The sequence below is a fragment of the Hemicordylus capensis genome, chromosome 2, assembly GCF_027244095.1.
Source record: "Hemicordylus capensis ecotype Gifberg chromosome 2, rHemCap1.1.pri, whole genome shotgun sequence".
Lineage (NCBI taxonomy): Eukaryota > Metazoa > Chordata > Lepidosauria > Squamata > Cordylidae > Hemicordylus > Hemicordylus capensis.
Window position 1 is genome coordinate 36,381,166 of NC_069658.1, and position 17,819 is coordinate 36,398,984.

Sequence of the window (17,819 nt, forward strand, 5' to 3'; positions counted from 1 at the left end):
TGTTCCTTGCACTCTGGAACTACCCCAGGGTCAAATGAGCAGAACACACAGAACACCCAATTCTCTGGGGACTCCCTGGTTCCTTTTCAAGATGTGGCAATTCCTTGGCAGCTTATGATGGCAGAACAGAGGGAAGGGGAGGATCCCCTGGAATACACTTATAAGACAGCCTTCTTAGGGGTAATCTTGGGACTAAAATCACACAGAACAGCCATGACTGTTCTAGAGGTAGCCTGGACCCCTGAGGAGTTAAGAAACATAGCCAATGGCTTACTGTCTTGGTATCAAATGCACATGAGTCTTTGGGAGGACGGCAAGCCCGCCAACTATGCAGCCCTGATACAGAAAGTTCAAAGAGTAGTTAGGTGAAAGGGGCACTCACCCCCATCCCCATGAACAGGTGCCCCCAAGCATAAAATAGCAGCAATCACCTACAGCAACATCGCAGGCACACTATACCCAGAGTCCAAGAGTTCAGAGTTCTCCAAAGAATCTTCTACTCCATGAACAGGCATCTTATCAATCTTAGGTGTGGGCATGACTGTCTCTGATACAGATTTAAGTGGAGCCAAATAGGCACATAACACCAGGATCCACTCTCTTAGTCCAAGTGTGCTTATAACCAGTATTGGACATCTCACCTGAAAAGTTGCTGCACTTCTGTTTCATCTCAGAAACGTACACAAAGCCCCAAACCAGCAGCACTCTCCAGGAAAGATGCCAAGGAAAATCTGTGATTCTAGTCTACTGTTCCATTCATGTAGATCAGGGATTCTCAACGTTCGGTCCCCAGATGTTATTGGACTTCAACTCCCATTATTCCCAGCCCCAGTGGCCTTTGGTTAGGGATTATGGGAGCTGAAGTCCATTAACATCTGGGGACCCAATGTTGAGAATCCCTGATGTAGATGGAATTGAAGGAGACACCCTGCTCTGTAAGATGCCAGATAGCATCTCTGTGCTAGACTGGAGAGTAAATTTTCCACCATAAACCAGGGATTAGCCACTCTGAGGAAAGTGTTCTTCCAGCCTCTGAAACAAATGAGGGGAGGCAACACCAGTGAGACTCAAGACGGGAAGCAAAATTGCAGGAGTCTGGGATTTCTAGAGCAGGGACTGTGGCCAATGCACTACCCCAACAGGCCTGAAGAGCAGTAGAGGACAAGCCCGTACAAGAGAACGTTACTAGAGCGCCAAAGCTCGAGACCTTCAGGACAACAACATTTGTGACCATGGGTTTCGTTCCAACAATCACAAGGCAAGATAAAAGCCTGTAATTCACTTACCATATTTACCTGAATCCAAGACTAAGTTCCCCCACCCCAGCTTATTTGATGTCAAGGAATTGGAGGGTTGTCATCAACCCTCCAAGAGTGCTTTTCCCTTCAGGTAAATACAGGTATGACTTATATTGAACCTCTGTTTTTTAAGGGGGTAGTGTTAAATTCAGAGTCCTCATCTATTCAGGTAAATATGCTATCTGATTGGCCACTGTCCTTATCTTATCCCCATATTGTGTCCAGCACATCTTGTTCACCTCATAATACCAGGGACAGAGTTTCCACCAATGATGAATACTAAAACTGACACACAGATCAATATTTATCTGCATATCTCGCCTGATTCAGAGTTAACAAAGGTATCTTATGGATAATAGCTCAGTTTATGACATGTATGGATCTTCAAGTGTTGTCTAATAGTTGTCTATGTGGTATAAAGCCTGTTTGATCAATAAACATAGAGTCTCTTGGCCAAGATTGAAGTAAATAGTTTCACATCTTGGTTGAGCAGTGAGATGGGTCTGCCGGACTGTGTTCATATGGTCTTTATCTGGTTTAGGAAGGACTATATTTTAAAAAGCCTCTTTCCAGGAAGGTGGGATAGAGCCAGTAGTTAGTACTTCATTGAATAAAGTTGTAAGTGGAGCTAGAAGAAGTTTTTTAAACCTTTTATAAAAATTCAATGAATAGCCATCCAGGCCTGGGTATTTGTTAGGTTTTATCGAAGCAATCGCAGATTCGGTTTCTTTTTCTGTAACTGCAGATTCCATTATGCCAGTGTGGGTTGAAAATAATTTGAAGGATAAGTAGTTATCCAAGAATTTAGTGATGTTGGCTGAGCATGGAGAGTCTATGGAATACAAAGTTCTGTAAAATTTAGTAAATTCAGCCATGTTGTCATCAAAGCTTGTCAGTTTAGTTTGGTTCCTGGACAAAAGCAGTTTAACTATTTGGGCTAGAATTTTTTTTGGTACTAATTTAGCTAAGAATTTACTAGCTCTTCTTCCCTTTTCATAGCAGTTTTGTTTAGTGAACAATAATAGTCTTAATTGAGCACATTTCTAACAAATCCAGTTTTGCTCTATTCTTTTGAAGTTCGTGATAAATTTTATGTTGCTTTGTCTGTTTATGTATAGTTTTCAAAGATCTTCTATTCGCTAATATGTTTTCTTTTTCAGAATTTTGCAGTTTGAAGGTATATTCTGCAAGACTAATACATTCACCTCTAGTCACTCATTAAGATGGTCCCTTAGAAAATTTTGTTGGTTATAATTGGGTGCATAAATAGAGCCCAGAATGATATATATGTATAGTATCTTCAATTAAGATATAGTGGCCTGAATCATCTTCATGTATTTTTAGGAGATTAAAGGGAAAATCTTTGAGTAAAAGAATAGTGTGCCCCGGATCAGCCTTCCCTCTAAGGCACACACATGCACTCACCTTCCCGAAGGCCCACGAACATCAGTTTCTGGAGGGCCTGCAGTCTCTGCTGTGCCCTCCACTGTTGCACCCCATTTCTCCCTCTCCCTGGCCAGGTTGCTGCTGCTGCTGCTACTACTACCTCCTTTCTCCCTCCTCCCCCCTCCGGGCCTCCTCCTCTTCCAGTTCCGGCTGCAGATCTCTTGAGACTTCCGTAGAAATCTGCAGACAAATCCAGAGGAGAACGGACGGAGGAAGCGAGGGCAGCTGATTGGTTCTCTGGGCTAGCAGCTAGCAGGTGAGCTGGTGGGCGGGTGAATGGATGAAGCCCCGAGCCATGTGGAGGGCTCAGAGTCAGAAGGCAAGGGCAGCCCATAGCTGCCTGCCAGAGGAGCGAGCGAGAGGGCAGAGGAAGCTCCTGAGCTACGTGGCGGGCTCAGGAGACGAGGGCAGACGATAGCTGCCTGAAGAGTGAGCGGCAGGGGGAAAGCTCCTGAGCCATGTTCCACCTTTCTTCCCCCCACCTCCCGTAACAGCCTGCACCATCCTCCCACCCCCACCTCTCATCAAGCCAAGCCTGCTCTCAACTGGGAATATTATGCCGTTATTAAGTCCAGGTCCTCATTGTGTCATTTTTAAGTTCCAGTGAGGCTGCATTAGGAGAGCTGCATTAAGCAGGCAACAAAACGCTGCTTTGAGAGGGGATGTTAGTCAGGAAAACATGCAGCATAATCTGGCTCAGCCTGTCCCAGCCAGCTGAACTCTATGGGGGAAAGGTAACAAAATATAGAATATTTTAGTCTGCATTATACATTATTAAAGGCTGTTGTCAGCCATTTGGTATGATGATTTGTGAAGTGCTTGCATTAGGGATTAAAAAAAAATCAGAATAATTAATAGAAGAAAAGAGAGCATCTTTTTAATTAAAAAACAATTATTCCCTCCCCAAACATTTTAGATGAGATTTTATTATTATTTTTGTATCAGGGACAGATGGGGCCAGGCTATCATCCCTCGGTTGCTGATCCAACAGCTAAAAGCTGTCCTTAAAAAAAATGTTTCTATTTGGATGTCTCCTTGAGGTATTTAATAAACAGCACCTTTGAGTGTGGCACACATGCTTTTGTGAGCTATTATAGCTGGGAATCCCATGCATGCACTCCAGCATGGCAAAAATGCAGGACAAAGATCCAATAAATACATTCTTAAGCATTTAGAGTTTCTAGTTCAGAATAATTCTTCTATGCTTCCATCCCTCCTTCCCTGGCTATACCCTTTTCTTATTGTTTTGATCAGTTTTAAATTGTGACTTTGTGATGGTCTTTTAAGATATATTTTTGTACAGTGCTTAATAAATTGAGGTCCTTTATAAATGTAAACATAACGATGATGATATTGTCTCACATTTGCTCCATAGTAGTGCCGGAGGAGGTTTTTAAAAAACTGTGCACCGTGCAAAACGCAATGCATTAATTCTTTCCTTCTGTCTGTAAGAGAGCACACTTCCTTGATACTGCCACCCAGAACAAAACTCTTTCCTCTCCCTCATGATAAAGATTAGTGGGAACACTGTCCTGGATTGGGAGTTACCAGAGACAATATATGGGGGGTAAAAATTAAGGCTGAAGAGTTTAGAGGTGCATCTGCTAGTACGAATTTCTTGTAGTAAATTTATGTCAGGCTGTTTTTGGAGCATTCGAAATATCCGTGTACGTTTCAGACATGATCCAAATCCATTATAGTTAAAAGAAATAATTCTTACATTATCCACCATGCTTAGAATACAGTTGTCTATTGCACATTATTTTAAATTGAGTTACACTTGCAGTAACAGCCAGAGAATGAGTAAAGAAAAAGGCACAAAATAGCGCTGTTCCATGTGACGGCTTCTAGGTTAAATGACTTATAAATTCCTCTGTGTGATAATGCTTTTGGTCAATGAATAAGATAATAATGACTGACTGATAAATCCCAACTGTGTCTAAAAGATAAAACATCCAATTAACAAGTGTTAAACAATAACAAAGCAAGAACGTGGACATTCTTATGAGTTGCTTAACAATGGAGGAAAGCCTGAAACCAATTTCCCTTCCCCTCGGAGTTAGAGATGGTCAAACCGGTGCATTAAGTGATATCAAACTGTGTACAATATCTGATATTGGTAGCAGACAGCAGTTAGTAAAGAGATGCATCATTAACAATTATACTGGCTGCACTAAATAAAGCAGGTTTTCAATTCTGATTAGACAGTCGCCTTCTCTTTTTTTTTTGCAGGAGTTGTATTTCTGTCTGGATGGTGGTGCTAAGCTCCATAGCCATATCAGCTGTCTGTGCAATATCGGTAGTCTTTTGTTCTAGAGCGTCCATCAGATTTTTCATAAGGAGTAAAATAGCTTATATTTGTGTTAAGATATCAGATCTCATTTTCCATATTTCATCCAGTACAAGTTGAGTATCTGCCAAATGTTGGCATAGGGGTGGTAGCTGAGAAGAAGCTTCTTCTGACTTGGGAGCTTAATTGAGATGGCAGTAATGAGGTGAGAGATTTAAGGATGCTCAAATAATATTTTAAGCCTCCTCCCCCACTTCTTACTTGAGAGGATCTGCCCATTATCAGGTGCTCAAGATGTGAGATGACACTTTTAGAGGCTTAGGGAAGATGAAGCGCAGAGAGTTCAGGCATCCACCATGCCATACAGATGAAGTCACATCCTCACGATCAGATGCACATTAAAGCCTCATTTAGACATCTTAAAGTTGAGGCTGTGAAGTACAGCCTCTGAAAATGAGGAGCAAGTCCTGCCTGGCATGTCACTCTCTTTCTCCCTCCTGCCATGTGGGTCCATAATGCTTAAAGCCTTTGTCTGAAGTGGCGAAGACTGTAAGCATGACAGAGAGCACTTCAATGAGCATGAGGCTCCCAGTTACAGAAGTGCCCTCCATCACACTTACAGTTTTTACCTCTTCAGAGAAAGGCTGTAAGTGCAAGGGACCCGCTCAGCAGGAGAGAATAAGTGACATGTCAGGCAGTATTTCTGCCTCATTTTCAGAGGTTGTACTTGAGTACAGCCCCACTCAGAATGTCTGAATGAGGTTCAAACCTACTTAAAATCAGAATCAACGAGCAGCAAAGATATTGAGGCTATTTACACGCGCATGCAAAATTGGGCTAAGGGAGCCCAGCCCAGTTTTGCAATCCTGGCTGCACCACGGTGGCAAACCCACTTACAGAGCCTCCCTTGAACATGAGGTTAAGGGAGCAAGTGCTCCCTTAACCCCTTTTCCCAGATCGTCTAGGAGACTTGCGGGGGGACGGGACTTATGCAGTGCATTATTGGAGCTCCAGCAGGTGGGGCAATGTGTCTTGCCAACTCGACCCTTGGAGATGCTGGCAGGAGCCAGTGCTCTGGGCAGGTGATCTGCCTGCCCAGAGATGTCATGAGGATCATCTGTGGGGAGGTAAGTGCTTTTGGGCTTCCTCCCTGCAAAAACAGGTAGCCCATTCTCACAGCACATGAGAAAGGGCTCACTGTGTACATAAACTTTTAGATTCTGAAACAATTTGCTTCTGCTTTATGAAGCGAGACAGAAGAGTAAGGGCTTGTTCAAATGATAATTTGCAGGGAAGCAGATCATCTTCCTTGGTCTGCCCAAGCAACACATTCACTTTTCCTGTTCTAACTACAAAGTAGAAACTAGTTTGTACTGGCAAACTAGTTATTCATACTTGATGAGGTCATTCACACAATCAAAAGCTGTGTTCTACCCGCGTTTGGGAATTGTGTGTGCTCCCAGTTTTCGATTATGTGGAAGCAAGGTAAGAGGAAAACCTGGGTAGAAGTGATTGTTTGGAAACAAGGTAGGAGGAAAAGCTATCCAGGTTTTCCTCCTACCTTGCTTCCCCACAATCACTTTTACCCAGGTTTTTCTCTTACCTTGCTTCCACACAACCAAAAATTGGGAGCACACACAACTCCCAAACCTGGGTAGAACACAGTTTTTGATTGTGAGAATGACCTCTTAGAGTATCTTCTCTGACTGAAACCCAAAATAACATCTTCAGAGGTACAAAGCATTGCTGGGTTGAAATGGTACTATTGTTAAGGACTCCTCTTGGAGAGTGCCTATTACATCATTGGTGAAAAGCCAACACTAAACCCCCTCATCCCCATCTAATGCTGTTTTTAATTTGATTTTTTGAAGTTGGCTTGCCAATAGAGGACTTAGACTAAATAAATAAATGCTTTAAAAAATAAATGCATAGGCAGGCAAGTGGGCAGATAAATGCCATAAGATGCCTTAAAAAAAAACAAAAAACCCATCTATGATGGGGGGGGGCGCTACTCCCGTTATTTGGAGCTCTAAAATACTCTGAAATTTACTGGACATCAGAGAACTTGCACCGCCCTACTAGTTAGCTTACTTAATCCTAACACATCTAATAAAGTAAACATGCTTGGAAAACATTTCCTACAATCGTGTGAACCACTGGGCTTGGCTGCGAGCCTGGTGGGTTTTGAGCGGGTAACCCGCTCAAGTAGCCCGCCCCTTAAACCAGGTTTGCGGAGTAAGCACTCCGCAAACCAGATTTTTGGGATTGTGAGTCCAATCCAATTTTTGGAATCGTGAGTGAGATTTTTGGGATCGCGGTGCAGCTCCGTGCCGTGGCTACTCACGAGTAGACCCCCGGCAGGAGGCTGAAAAGCAGCCTCCCGGCTTGGGGGTCTCCCCAGTATGCTCTGCACGCTCACGCAGGGCATACTGGAGCTTCCGGGGGCCGTGTGGCCCCCGAACTCCACAGCCCCTGCCGGCTCTGTCACGGAGCCGGCAGTCGTGTGGGCGGTTGATCTGGCCGCCCAGGGCTCCCACCCTGCTCATCTGCGGGGAGAGTGAGCTTAGCCTGCTCTCCCCACAAAACCGACAAAAGCGGGTCTCACTGATCGTGAGACGCGCCTTATTGTGTTTCAGGAGCAAAGATTGTAGGTTAAAAGGTAATCATTTCTAGGCCTAGCTGAAAAAAAGTAAGAAAAGACGGGGTGATTTGTTGTATTGTCATGGATACTAAAATAAAGATACACATTCTTTTCTTTTATGTTTTCACAGACAACATACTACTGACGGCAGTATCAGGGCTAGCACCACTGCAGCACAATGCAGAAGTCAAGGTAAATGATCAGTACTATTCCTCAGATGTTTTAGTGCAAGCCTTGACTGCCTCCATTTATATCAGAATTAACCTACTAAATTCTTATCCTGAATATTTTTCTACAAGTTTCTTGGAATACTTATCCAGTAGACCAAATTTCATGTTGTTCGCAGCTAAAAGGAAGGGCTGTGTCAAGCTCCATTCAAATCAGCAGATCCCTGCTTAACATATTTACACCCAGGGCAAATTGGACATACAGTTTCAAGCATTACTTACCGTCTTCAGCTGTGCTGCCAACTACTTCTTTACTCCAGTCGCTCCAATACCCCGGCCTGCCATAAACAGCACAACGTATCCGAAACGTATATTTGGTATATGGCTGGAGTCCTTGGATATTGAAAGCAGTTCTATCTGATTCTGTGTCTTCAAGAGGAATCTGCCAAAATAAAATGGGTCTTCAAGAAGTGTAACTGGCAAATGGACAAAGAATGGAGATGGAGAGGTATATCTAACAGGCCTGCAAATGAATGAAAATGTCAGATTGGATCCCATTCTTTAAAAAAGAAAGAAAGATTTGAGTCTTTAGACCCCTGCAAAATATCAGAGTCCGAGTCGCATTTTCCGACCAGAAATCCGATATTTAAACAGGTTGGGAGCAGGCTTGGAGACACCTTTTCTCCAAGCTGGCTCCCAATCCAGTTCTTAAGTGCTGCACCTGTGAAAAATTAATTAATTAATTAATTGGGGTGTGCAGAGACCAAATTAATCTCCTAGCAAGTGCCACTGGCCCAGTGCCTCCTCGTCAGCTCCAGACCTAGTTTTCAAGCACTACACCCACAAAATTGGGGTGTGGGGGAATCAAGTTAACACCCTAGCAAGCACCCACTGGGCCAATGGGTGCTTGCTTGGAGCTAGATTTGATCCCCTCACACCCCAATTTTGTGGGCACAGCACTTAAAAACTGGATCGGGAGCTAGCTTGGAGACAAAGTATCTCAACCTGGTTTTTCATTTTTAGTAACTGCTAAAAACATTTTCAAAACTTGGAGACTTGGAAACAGTGTCTCCAAGCCTGCTCCTGACCTGGTCTTTAAGTGCTGCACCTGTTAAATTGGGAGGCATTCAAGGTAACCCCCCCCCCCCACAACCCTCTTCCCACTAGCCCAGTGGATGCTTGCTGGGGGGGTTACCATGTCCCCACCCCACAATTTCACAAGTGCAGCAGTTAAAAAACAGGTCAGGAGTAGGCTTGGAGACACAGTGAGGGTAGTCTCACGATCCGTGGAGAATACCATGGAGCTTAAGGGAGCTTAGCCCACTTTCCATGGATCGTGGGAACCACCAGGCAAGCCCGGTTTCCCCAAAGCGGGTCACCCACTTAATTACCCCTCCTCTTAGCCCAGGTTAGCGAAGTGAGCACTCCGCTAACCCGGGGTTTTTGATTGTGTATTGCTGCGGTGTGGCTCCACGCCGTGACAACACACGAGGAGACCCCCGGCCAGGGGTCTCTCCAGCATGCCCCGCGAAGGGCAGCCTGGAACTTCTGGGGGCCACGCGGCTGCTGGTTCCCGCAGCCCCTGCCGGCTCCGTGATGGAGCCGGCAGTCGCGTGGGCGGACGATCCGACTGCCTTCTGCGGGAAGAGCGGGCTCAACCCACTCTCCCTGCAAACCCCATAACGGCGAGTCTCACTAATCGTGAGACTCACCTCATTGTCTCCAAGTCTCTGGTTTTGTAGATATTTTTACCAGTATTCCTGATTCTGGACTGGATAGTTCCAATTGGAATTATATCAGATATTTATTTGATTTCTATACCACCCTTCCAAAATAGCTCAGATAGAATCCTATACCAGGGATATTGGACCAGATCCATTATTCCCAATCCGATTTTGCACAAGCCTAACATCTAGGGATTGAAGCCAGCTTACTATTACAACTTCCCTTCCAATGAGATACAACAGCAGTGTAACTAGCCTAAGAAGAAAGTGTCACAGAAAACTAGTGACAACTGTTGTAGAATTACCTCATTCCAGTACGTACTGCCAGTGATCTTGTATTGAATGTTAAATTTCAGCAACAGTGGTGGTTCTCTAAACTGGTTTTCCCATGACAGATTTACAACAGTGGCAGGTATATGAGATCTGGTGGTCAGGTTGTGTGGAGGCAGAGGTTTTACTAGAGAAAAAACAGAAGATAAGTGCTCAATTGTCTAGCAGTGATATGATATAAAGGCAGAAGAAGTAGCCACTTGTGAAGTTAGATCCATACACATTCTGATGGGAGAAATCCAACTGAAACATGTTAGGTATTTTAAAAGGATTATATAAGGCATCCACAATGCTAGATAAAGATGCCTATTAAGATGATCAAGGGAAATCCAATTGAGGTTCCCACAAACTCGTTTAGTGGCGACCCCAAACCAGGCCTTTTCTAAGGTTGCCCCTGGACTTTGGGGATGTACTTCCAAACAAAATTAGAGCCTTCCCATCTCTGTACATTTTAAACAGTAATCTGAAAACATATTTTTAAAATCAGGTGTTTAGGTTTTAAGTTATTTTTATTTAGATTTTAAACTTTTGTTTTAATTGTGGTTTGCAGTTTGAAATCGTAAACTGCCCAGAGATTTGTATATGAGGAGGTATAAATGTGCTACATAGATAGATAAATAAAGTGTTCTGTCAAGTCGATTTCGACTCCTGGCGCCTACAGAGCCCTGTGGTTTTCTTTGGTAGAATACAGGAGGAGTTTACCATTGCCTCCTCCCACAGAGTATGAGATGATGCCTTTCAGCATCTTCCTTTATTGCTGCTGCCCGATATAGTACCAGCGGGGATTCGAACCAGCAACCTTCTGCTTGTTAGTCAAGCATTTCCCCACTGCGCCATGGGTTTAAATGTATAGTTGCAAATGAGACCCCATCCCTGCCCTCTGATCTGACACAGTTTCCTTAGTCTGCTATTGCCCTCTCCCTAGCATCCATTTTTGGAGATGTCTGCTGACTGAGCAAACATTCTTCAGTTCCAGGCACATCTAGATACCATTAATTTTCTAGACTCCGTCATTCTGGTCTTCAACTGCAACACAGCACAGAAGCTATGGAGACACTTCTTGGCATCTAGATGGAAAATCACCACCAACAAGGCAACTGCACTCTGATGATCATTTTTTTGATATTTTGGCAGTCTGCAACACTATTTTAAGATACTGGTGTCAGGGCTATAGGGCTTGGTAATCATTCCCACAATTCTCCTCAAGTGGGTCTACTTATTCTAAGTGAAGAGGAGCCCAAGGCTGACAATAGACAACTGCTGTCTCCTCATGACCTTCCCTGTGGGGGTCATACATCTGGTAACAGTTCATACTATTACTTCTTCCATATCTAGAGAACTAATGGCTTTTCTGAAAAGAGCTTGCACATACCAATTCATATTGATTTTTCTAGCATTACTTAACTGAAAGGCTATAGTTACCAAAGTTTACAGGATCAACCACAATGGGTTCAGATTTAGCCATCCCAAGGTCATTCTTGGCTTCCACCCATAGTTCCAGGTCAACAAAGAATACAGGATGAGGCAAGCTACACGAGTAGTTCGTGATGGATATGCAATCAGTGCATACATCACTTGCCCTAAAGTTGAAAGATGAAGCAAGATTTAATTCAGTAACATGCAGATCTCGATTTTGGTGTTTTATAAGTGACATTTTACATGCACATTATGACTCTAGATATGTTTAATGAGAAGCAAGTCCCACTGAGTTCAATGAGACTGATGTAGAGTTTAAAAAAAACTTTTATAATTAAAAGTTTAATTCAATGAAAATATTTTCAGCTTTAAATATCATACTTAAGAATATTCCCTAAGAAATCATAAGTAGGTTAAACATGTGTCTTATGCATTAGCAAAAGGATATAGAAGCCACTTTTAAAAAGCATACAATGTTTTCAGTTTGGGCAGGGATTTAAATTCAACTTCTCACCCCTCCTCCGTATAATAGTCATCTATTTAAATGATTTTCTGTTGCTGTTGATGTGGAATATTAGAAGAATCAAAGTGATGTTCTCCTAGGATGCAGCTATTTCTCAGCTGCAGGGCCCCTATTTCTCCTCTCCTTCTGGATCCTGGTTGTGAGCTCTTTCAGACTAGGAGGAGGAGAAGGGACCACTGAATTGTTCAGCATTTTTAGTAGAGATGTGCTGAAAGGCAATTTGGCATCCGAATCGCCAGCACAATCCCCTTATAAATGAGGGCTTCCACAGCCCCTTTAACAAGGAGAGCAGGTCCATATCTGTTCCTCCTCCCACTCGCCGCCACTTCTGTAATCCTGGTGATCCTCCTGGATATCTTTGTGCACCGGCGGGGCATTTCTCAGCTGCTCCTGCATCTGAGGCATGGAGGCCATGTGTGTGCCGGAGTCGTGTGCAGGGGCAGCTGGGAGGTGCACTGCCGGCGAGTGAAAGATATCCAGGAGGAGCCCGGGCTTATGGAAGTGGTGGTGAGTGAGGAGGAGCAGCAGATATGGACCTGTTCTCCTCCTTGTTAAAGGGGCTGTGGAAGCCCACATTTTTAAAGCGGTTATGCCGGCGATTCGGACACTGAATTGCGTTTCTGAACATCCCTAGTCTTGAGCAGGGGTTGGCAACCTATGTCAAACATGCCAGAAGTAGCACTCAAAATGACTCTGAATGGCACTCACAGCGTGCTGCTGGGGCACTGGCTGGTGTGGAGATTGGTTCTGTGGCCTGACATGGGAAGACCTATTCCATCTCACTCCTTGCTAGCACTTGATTGATCTGCCTCTGCATATAGTGGCAGGAAGCCATGCTAGAGTAAACCTTTCCAGCAATCTTCTACATCTCCCCTTAAAAACACGAAGCCGGCAAAGCCAGTCTGGCTGAACATGAAATAACCTTAAGAGTTCCTCCTCCTCCTTTCTAGTATAGGGGTGAGTTGGCAGCGGCATTACCATGACAAGTTTTTTCTGCTCTCACTCCTCAACTTGTGGAGTTGGCCTGGGGAGTTGCACCCATTATTCTGTGTGGAGGGAGATGCTGCTGAAGGAAGTGAGCAAGCAAAGCAAAGGGTTTACATCGCAGCAATTAATATGCTGTGATGGCTGCTGCCAATTGTCCTTGGCCTCCAGTTAGCCAGAAGCTGGGAAACCCCCAATGGATTTCATGGGAGGGAGAAGCTGTGAAAGCTGGATGGTTACTAAACCCATGCCACAAATTTAGAGCAGCTGGGAGGGTAGAATGTGTCAATCTGCCTGAAGGAAGCATCTGCGTCTTCCTATCTCCTTCATGAGGAAGCAAAAGCAAATCAGATTGCCTGTCACGGTCCAGTGTTCTTCTGCTGCCATTCTTCAATTAGCACAACTATGTCTTTGTTGTTCTTTTCCAGGGGATGACCATGGGACACTGCCACCACTCTCCCCTTGGCTGGTGAATGGAGGAGAAAATGAATACCTAAGTAACTTGTAAGGCTGCTAATATATACCATTATGCACCGCCCAGAGCCTTTGGATGGGGCGGTCTATAAATGTAATAAATAAATAAAATAATGTTGAGCAGAATCTCTCTTCCATACCCCACCCTGCCCCATTTCCCTCATTCAGCATTGCTAGCATACCGATACTGCGTTTGATTGTCTGTGGGCTGTCCATCACAATTTGTGTCCACTGGCATGTGAAACCTTAAATTAGAGAGCACAAATGAAGATTAAGCACATTACTTCTGAAAGGTTGCCAACCCCTGGTGTAGAGCAATGTTTCTCTTTTTTTTTCTGGACAGATGACCTCTCCACTTAAAAAACAACAACACCCCCACAAACCTGAAAACAAAATGCTTATTTAAAAAGTACTTTAAAACAAATGGTCCACATGTTCTGCAACATAACGTGGGCAGTTCTGACCTGTCTGTGCTGCTTCAGGCTCCTAAGGAAGCGCCAGTGGCCTTGCACAAGAGTGCAAATACTTAAAGTAGCATGCTTGCACTCTGGGGGCCCTACTTACATTGGAAATCATGAAAGTAGCACCCCCAAAGTGCAAGCATGCTACTTTAAGTATCTGTGCTCTTGTGGAGCACATGGCCCAATATATCATTTACAATTTCCTAAAATCATAATCATATAAAAATCCTAATACAGATGGACCTCGTTATCCACAGTTGGGGGGGAAAGAGAGCGGACCTCGGCATGCGCAGGGGGAAAAAATCATGTCATCCTTGCATGTCTGCAGGTTGGAGGTGGCTGAAAATGACCGTGGAGGTCATTTCCGGCCATTTTCTTCGATAGAGCCACAAAAAGGCTCCCACCTTTGTTAAAAAAAAAAAAAAGAGGGGGGGTTAACACACCAATTTTTGGCTGATTTGGGGGCACAGCAGAGCACAGTAAGAAGTTTCCCCCGCAAAAATTGGCAGATTTTTGGCCAACTGGGAACCTAACCCCTACAAAACCCATAGCCCCCAGTGACTCAATATTCGCAGTTTCTATATCTGTGGCTGCAGTCTGGAACGGAAACCCCACAAATATCGAGGTTCTCCTGTATGATCCCTTAAAAATCAATGTCATTTATGACTACTACCAATTTATTAACTTTAGACTTGAACAGGCAATCTCTGGCTTGCTAATCAAGTCATTTCCCCACTGCACCATTAGGTAAAGTAAAGTGTGCCGTCAAGTCAATTTTGACTCCTGGCACTCACAAGAGCCCCGAGGTTTTCTTTGGTAGAATACAGAAGGGGTTTACCAAAGCCTCCTCCCATGCAGTATGAGATGATGCCTTCCAGCATCTTCCTATATTGCTGCTGCCTGATATAATACCAGCAGGGATTCGAACCAGCAACCTTCTGCTTGTTAGTCAAGCATTTCCCCGCTGTGCCACTTAAGGTGGTTGCCCCATTAGGTATATGCTCCTAAAACATTGGTGGTTTAAATCAGAAGTTTTAAACCCCTTTTTATTACATGGTAATAAAACATGGTATAAGCTATAATACTAGAGCATATTGCAAAACATTTGCACTCAACCTCTTCATTCTATCATAATCTTTGTCAGGAGGGGTGCCTTCTTTCATTAGATCTATTTAAGTTGCTCAAAGTGAAATACAGTCATACTTGCTTTAAAAAACCCCACAACTATCAAGTTTAGTCCAACCTACTAAATGATTCCATCAGAACATGATATTTATTAACAAGAACCAAAACAGGTTTAGCATGCCTCTAAATTAGCTAGATCTCCAGCACAAAAAACATACTGAACATATTTGATTTTTTTTAAAAACACACACACAATAATTGTATTTGTTTGTCACCCCATAACAAATTGTTCTCCAGGCAGCTCACAACAGCAAGCAAGCAAGCAAGCAAGCAAGCAAATAAATAAATACTCCAATAAAAGCACATTAAAAACACACAATACAAAACTTTTAAAATCACTTTTTTAAAGTTAAGAGATTAGTTCGAGGTTTTAAAAACATCAAATATAAAGTTTACCACTGAGACTTTAAATAATAAGTGGTATTTCGGAATGTAATCCTTCCAGGTTCCCAGGTACACGTTAGAGAAAACAGATTCCGCTGTTTTTGGTATGTAATGCAACTCAAGTTTTCAGGCTTATCTGGAGGCCCTGCATGAAAAACACAGACATCAAGAATTACTACAGTAGTACATGCACTGTTGAGCTAATGGGCAACAGGGGTGAACTCGCTCTGGTCCCAGTCACTTAAACATGCAATTTACAGCTGATCAAAATTCTGAGTACTTGGGCTGAAGATGACAATCCCTATTGCTGCCCATTTTCCCAAACCCAACAGAAATAGATTTAACACGATATAATACAGCCCAATTGAAATTACTGAAGACAGTAATAGAATACTAGGGCTGTCCCTTGCTTTATAAATCTTACTTAATTGAAATCTGTATATTAATAAAAATTCTAAGAAGAAAAGTTTTCTCTCTTTATAATTAGGTGATCCACACATAAGGCACAGCAAGCATCATCTCAGAAGAAGTTTTCTCTTCTGTGTGTGGGGGGAAGAAAATGAGGACAGCCTCTTCCATGTCACCCATTAATCTGAAAGTACCTACGTGAGAAATAACCATGTTTTAAAAGTTGGGTGCCTGATTAGTCAGCTACTACCAAAGCAGTGTTTGTTCATTATGAAAAGCAAGGCTTTCTTTCTTTTTTGAGAGATCCACACTCATTTTGAAATATGAATTATCCAAGCATGCTAATCTGGTTCTTTGTTGTTTAAGAGATCACACTGCAATGTATTGTAATGAATAAAATTAAACTGAGTGGCTTAATAAACTACTGGAAAGACTATGAATTTTTATTTATTTATCTAAAATATGTATACCCTGCCCCCAGTACACTCCTGCTCGGAGTGGCTTACAACATTAATAGAACAATACAAAAATTAATTTTAAAGAAGTTAAAAAAACCAGGCTAAAAACAAATTTTAAAGTTACAAATTTTTAAAGTTATAAATAAAAAGTTAAAAACTGAGACACCTACCATATTTTTATCTAGCAGGAAAGAGCTTTCCCATTGCTCCTACTACTATGAATATTTATATACCATTTTTCAACAAAAAAAAACAACAACCCTCAAAGTGGTTTATATAGAAAAAGAAATAAGATGGTCCTTTGTCCCAAAAGGGCTCACAATTTAAAAGAAACATAATATAGATACCAGCAACAGCCACTGGAGGGATGCTGTGCTGGGTTTGCTTTGGGACAGTTGCTCTCCCTCTGCTAAATATAAGAGAACCACCATGTGCCTCTTTGTTCAGAGAGCAGGGGCTAAACTGCACCTAAATGACAGACTAAAATCACTAGTTGCTGAAATGATATAAAAGCTAAAACTTAGTTAAAAATTAAAAAATACATAGGCAAAAGCATAAAATTCTCTAAAAACTCAATTATGGATATACACAATAGTTTCTACCTACAGGTTTTTTCTTTTAAATGTAAAGTAGTTGCAGGTAACTTGGATGAGGGGTTGATTTTACGAACAGTTAGCAAGCAAAGGGTTAAACATTCTCTTCCCCTCCCATCCTGGTGCCCTGTTCAGCTTGAAGCCATATATTCTTACTCTGCATTTAAATCATAATACTAGAGGAAAGCCATCACAGAACTACATGGAAGTTTGGCCTTAAATATTTTATGACTCTTTCCTCTATTCCAAAGTACTTCAGTAAACCAGTGGGACCAAGAGATGGCCGCACATTGGTATTATAGAAAGCCAAGTGCATGTTCTCATGAAATATATTTATTATTAAACTTTGCAAAAAAAATTCCCCGCTGCTTTAGCACCATTAAGCCATGTGAGATGCTGCTTAGGTTTCTGCTTGTGCTGTCTCCAGTTTTTCTGCCAAAATATTCATCTGCAACGCTGAGCTGTTTTCTTTTCCGATGCAAGTGTTTCAGCTGATGCACAAACGACAAGCCTTACATGTTGGGCATTATGTAGAAGGCAGACAAGAAGTGCAAGCCATCACTACCTAACAAGAGATTGCACATTTCATACAGAGTTTTATCAGTACCCTCATGTAGAGAACAGGTTTTTTTAAAAAGGAAACTACTTACAGCCAAACTGAATATGTATTCCATAGATGTTCTGCACAATGTTTCCTGCTACTAAGATGTTGCAGGTCAGAGGAGGAACCAATGTAGAGGTGTCATTAAACGTTACACTGGAAACAGTTTGGTTTATTACTTTATATTGTTCTTTTGGAACAGTCACTGTTTTCATTTTCCAAATAACTCGATCTGCATCAATATCACCATACTCCTTACAAAGCGGATTGAGAATACAGAATGCGGTAAAATTGGAGCCGATAGGAATTACTGGGGACTCTGGAATGATAGAGCCACATGGCTTCACAAGTCCATCTGAAACTGATAGAGATCATTAGTGTTGTGTTTCCATCCAGTAAATGTATACCTACTATTGCTGTAAATGAACTACAACAT

At 42.6% G+C, this 17,819-nt stretch overlaps 1 protein-coding gene across 2 annotated transcripts in view; it reads right to left on the bottom strand.

Moving 5' to 3' along the window:
* The window catches only part of IL6ST (interleukin 6 cytokine family signal transducer), a 71,148-nt gene that overhangs the window by 35,688 nt on the left and 17,641 nt on the right, over positions 1-17,819 (bottom strand). Inside the window, exons 3-8 of one of the 2 annotated variants that reach the window (XM_053295940.1) lie at positions 17,433-17,744; positions 15,336-15,468; positions 13,476-13,538; positions 11,319-11,476; positions 9,872-10,023; positions 8,125-8,284 (exon numbers count right to left, since the gene is read on the bottom strand). In XM_053295940.1, the coding sequence (XP_053151915.1) occupies positions 8,125-8,284; positions 9,872-10,023; positions 11,319-11,476; positions 13,476-13,538; positions 15,336-15,468; positions 17,433-17,744 (978 nt within the window). The remainder of the gene's footprint in view (positions 1-8,124; positions 8,285-9,871; positions 10,024-11,318; positions 11,477-13,475; positions 13,539-15,335; positions 15,469-17,432; positions 17,745-17,819) is intronic. The other variant, XM_053295941.1, reaches the window with a different exon arrangement.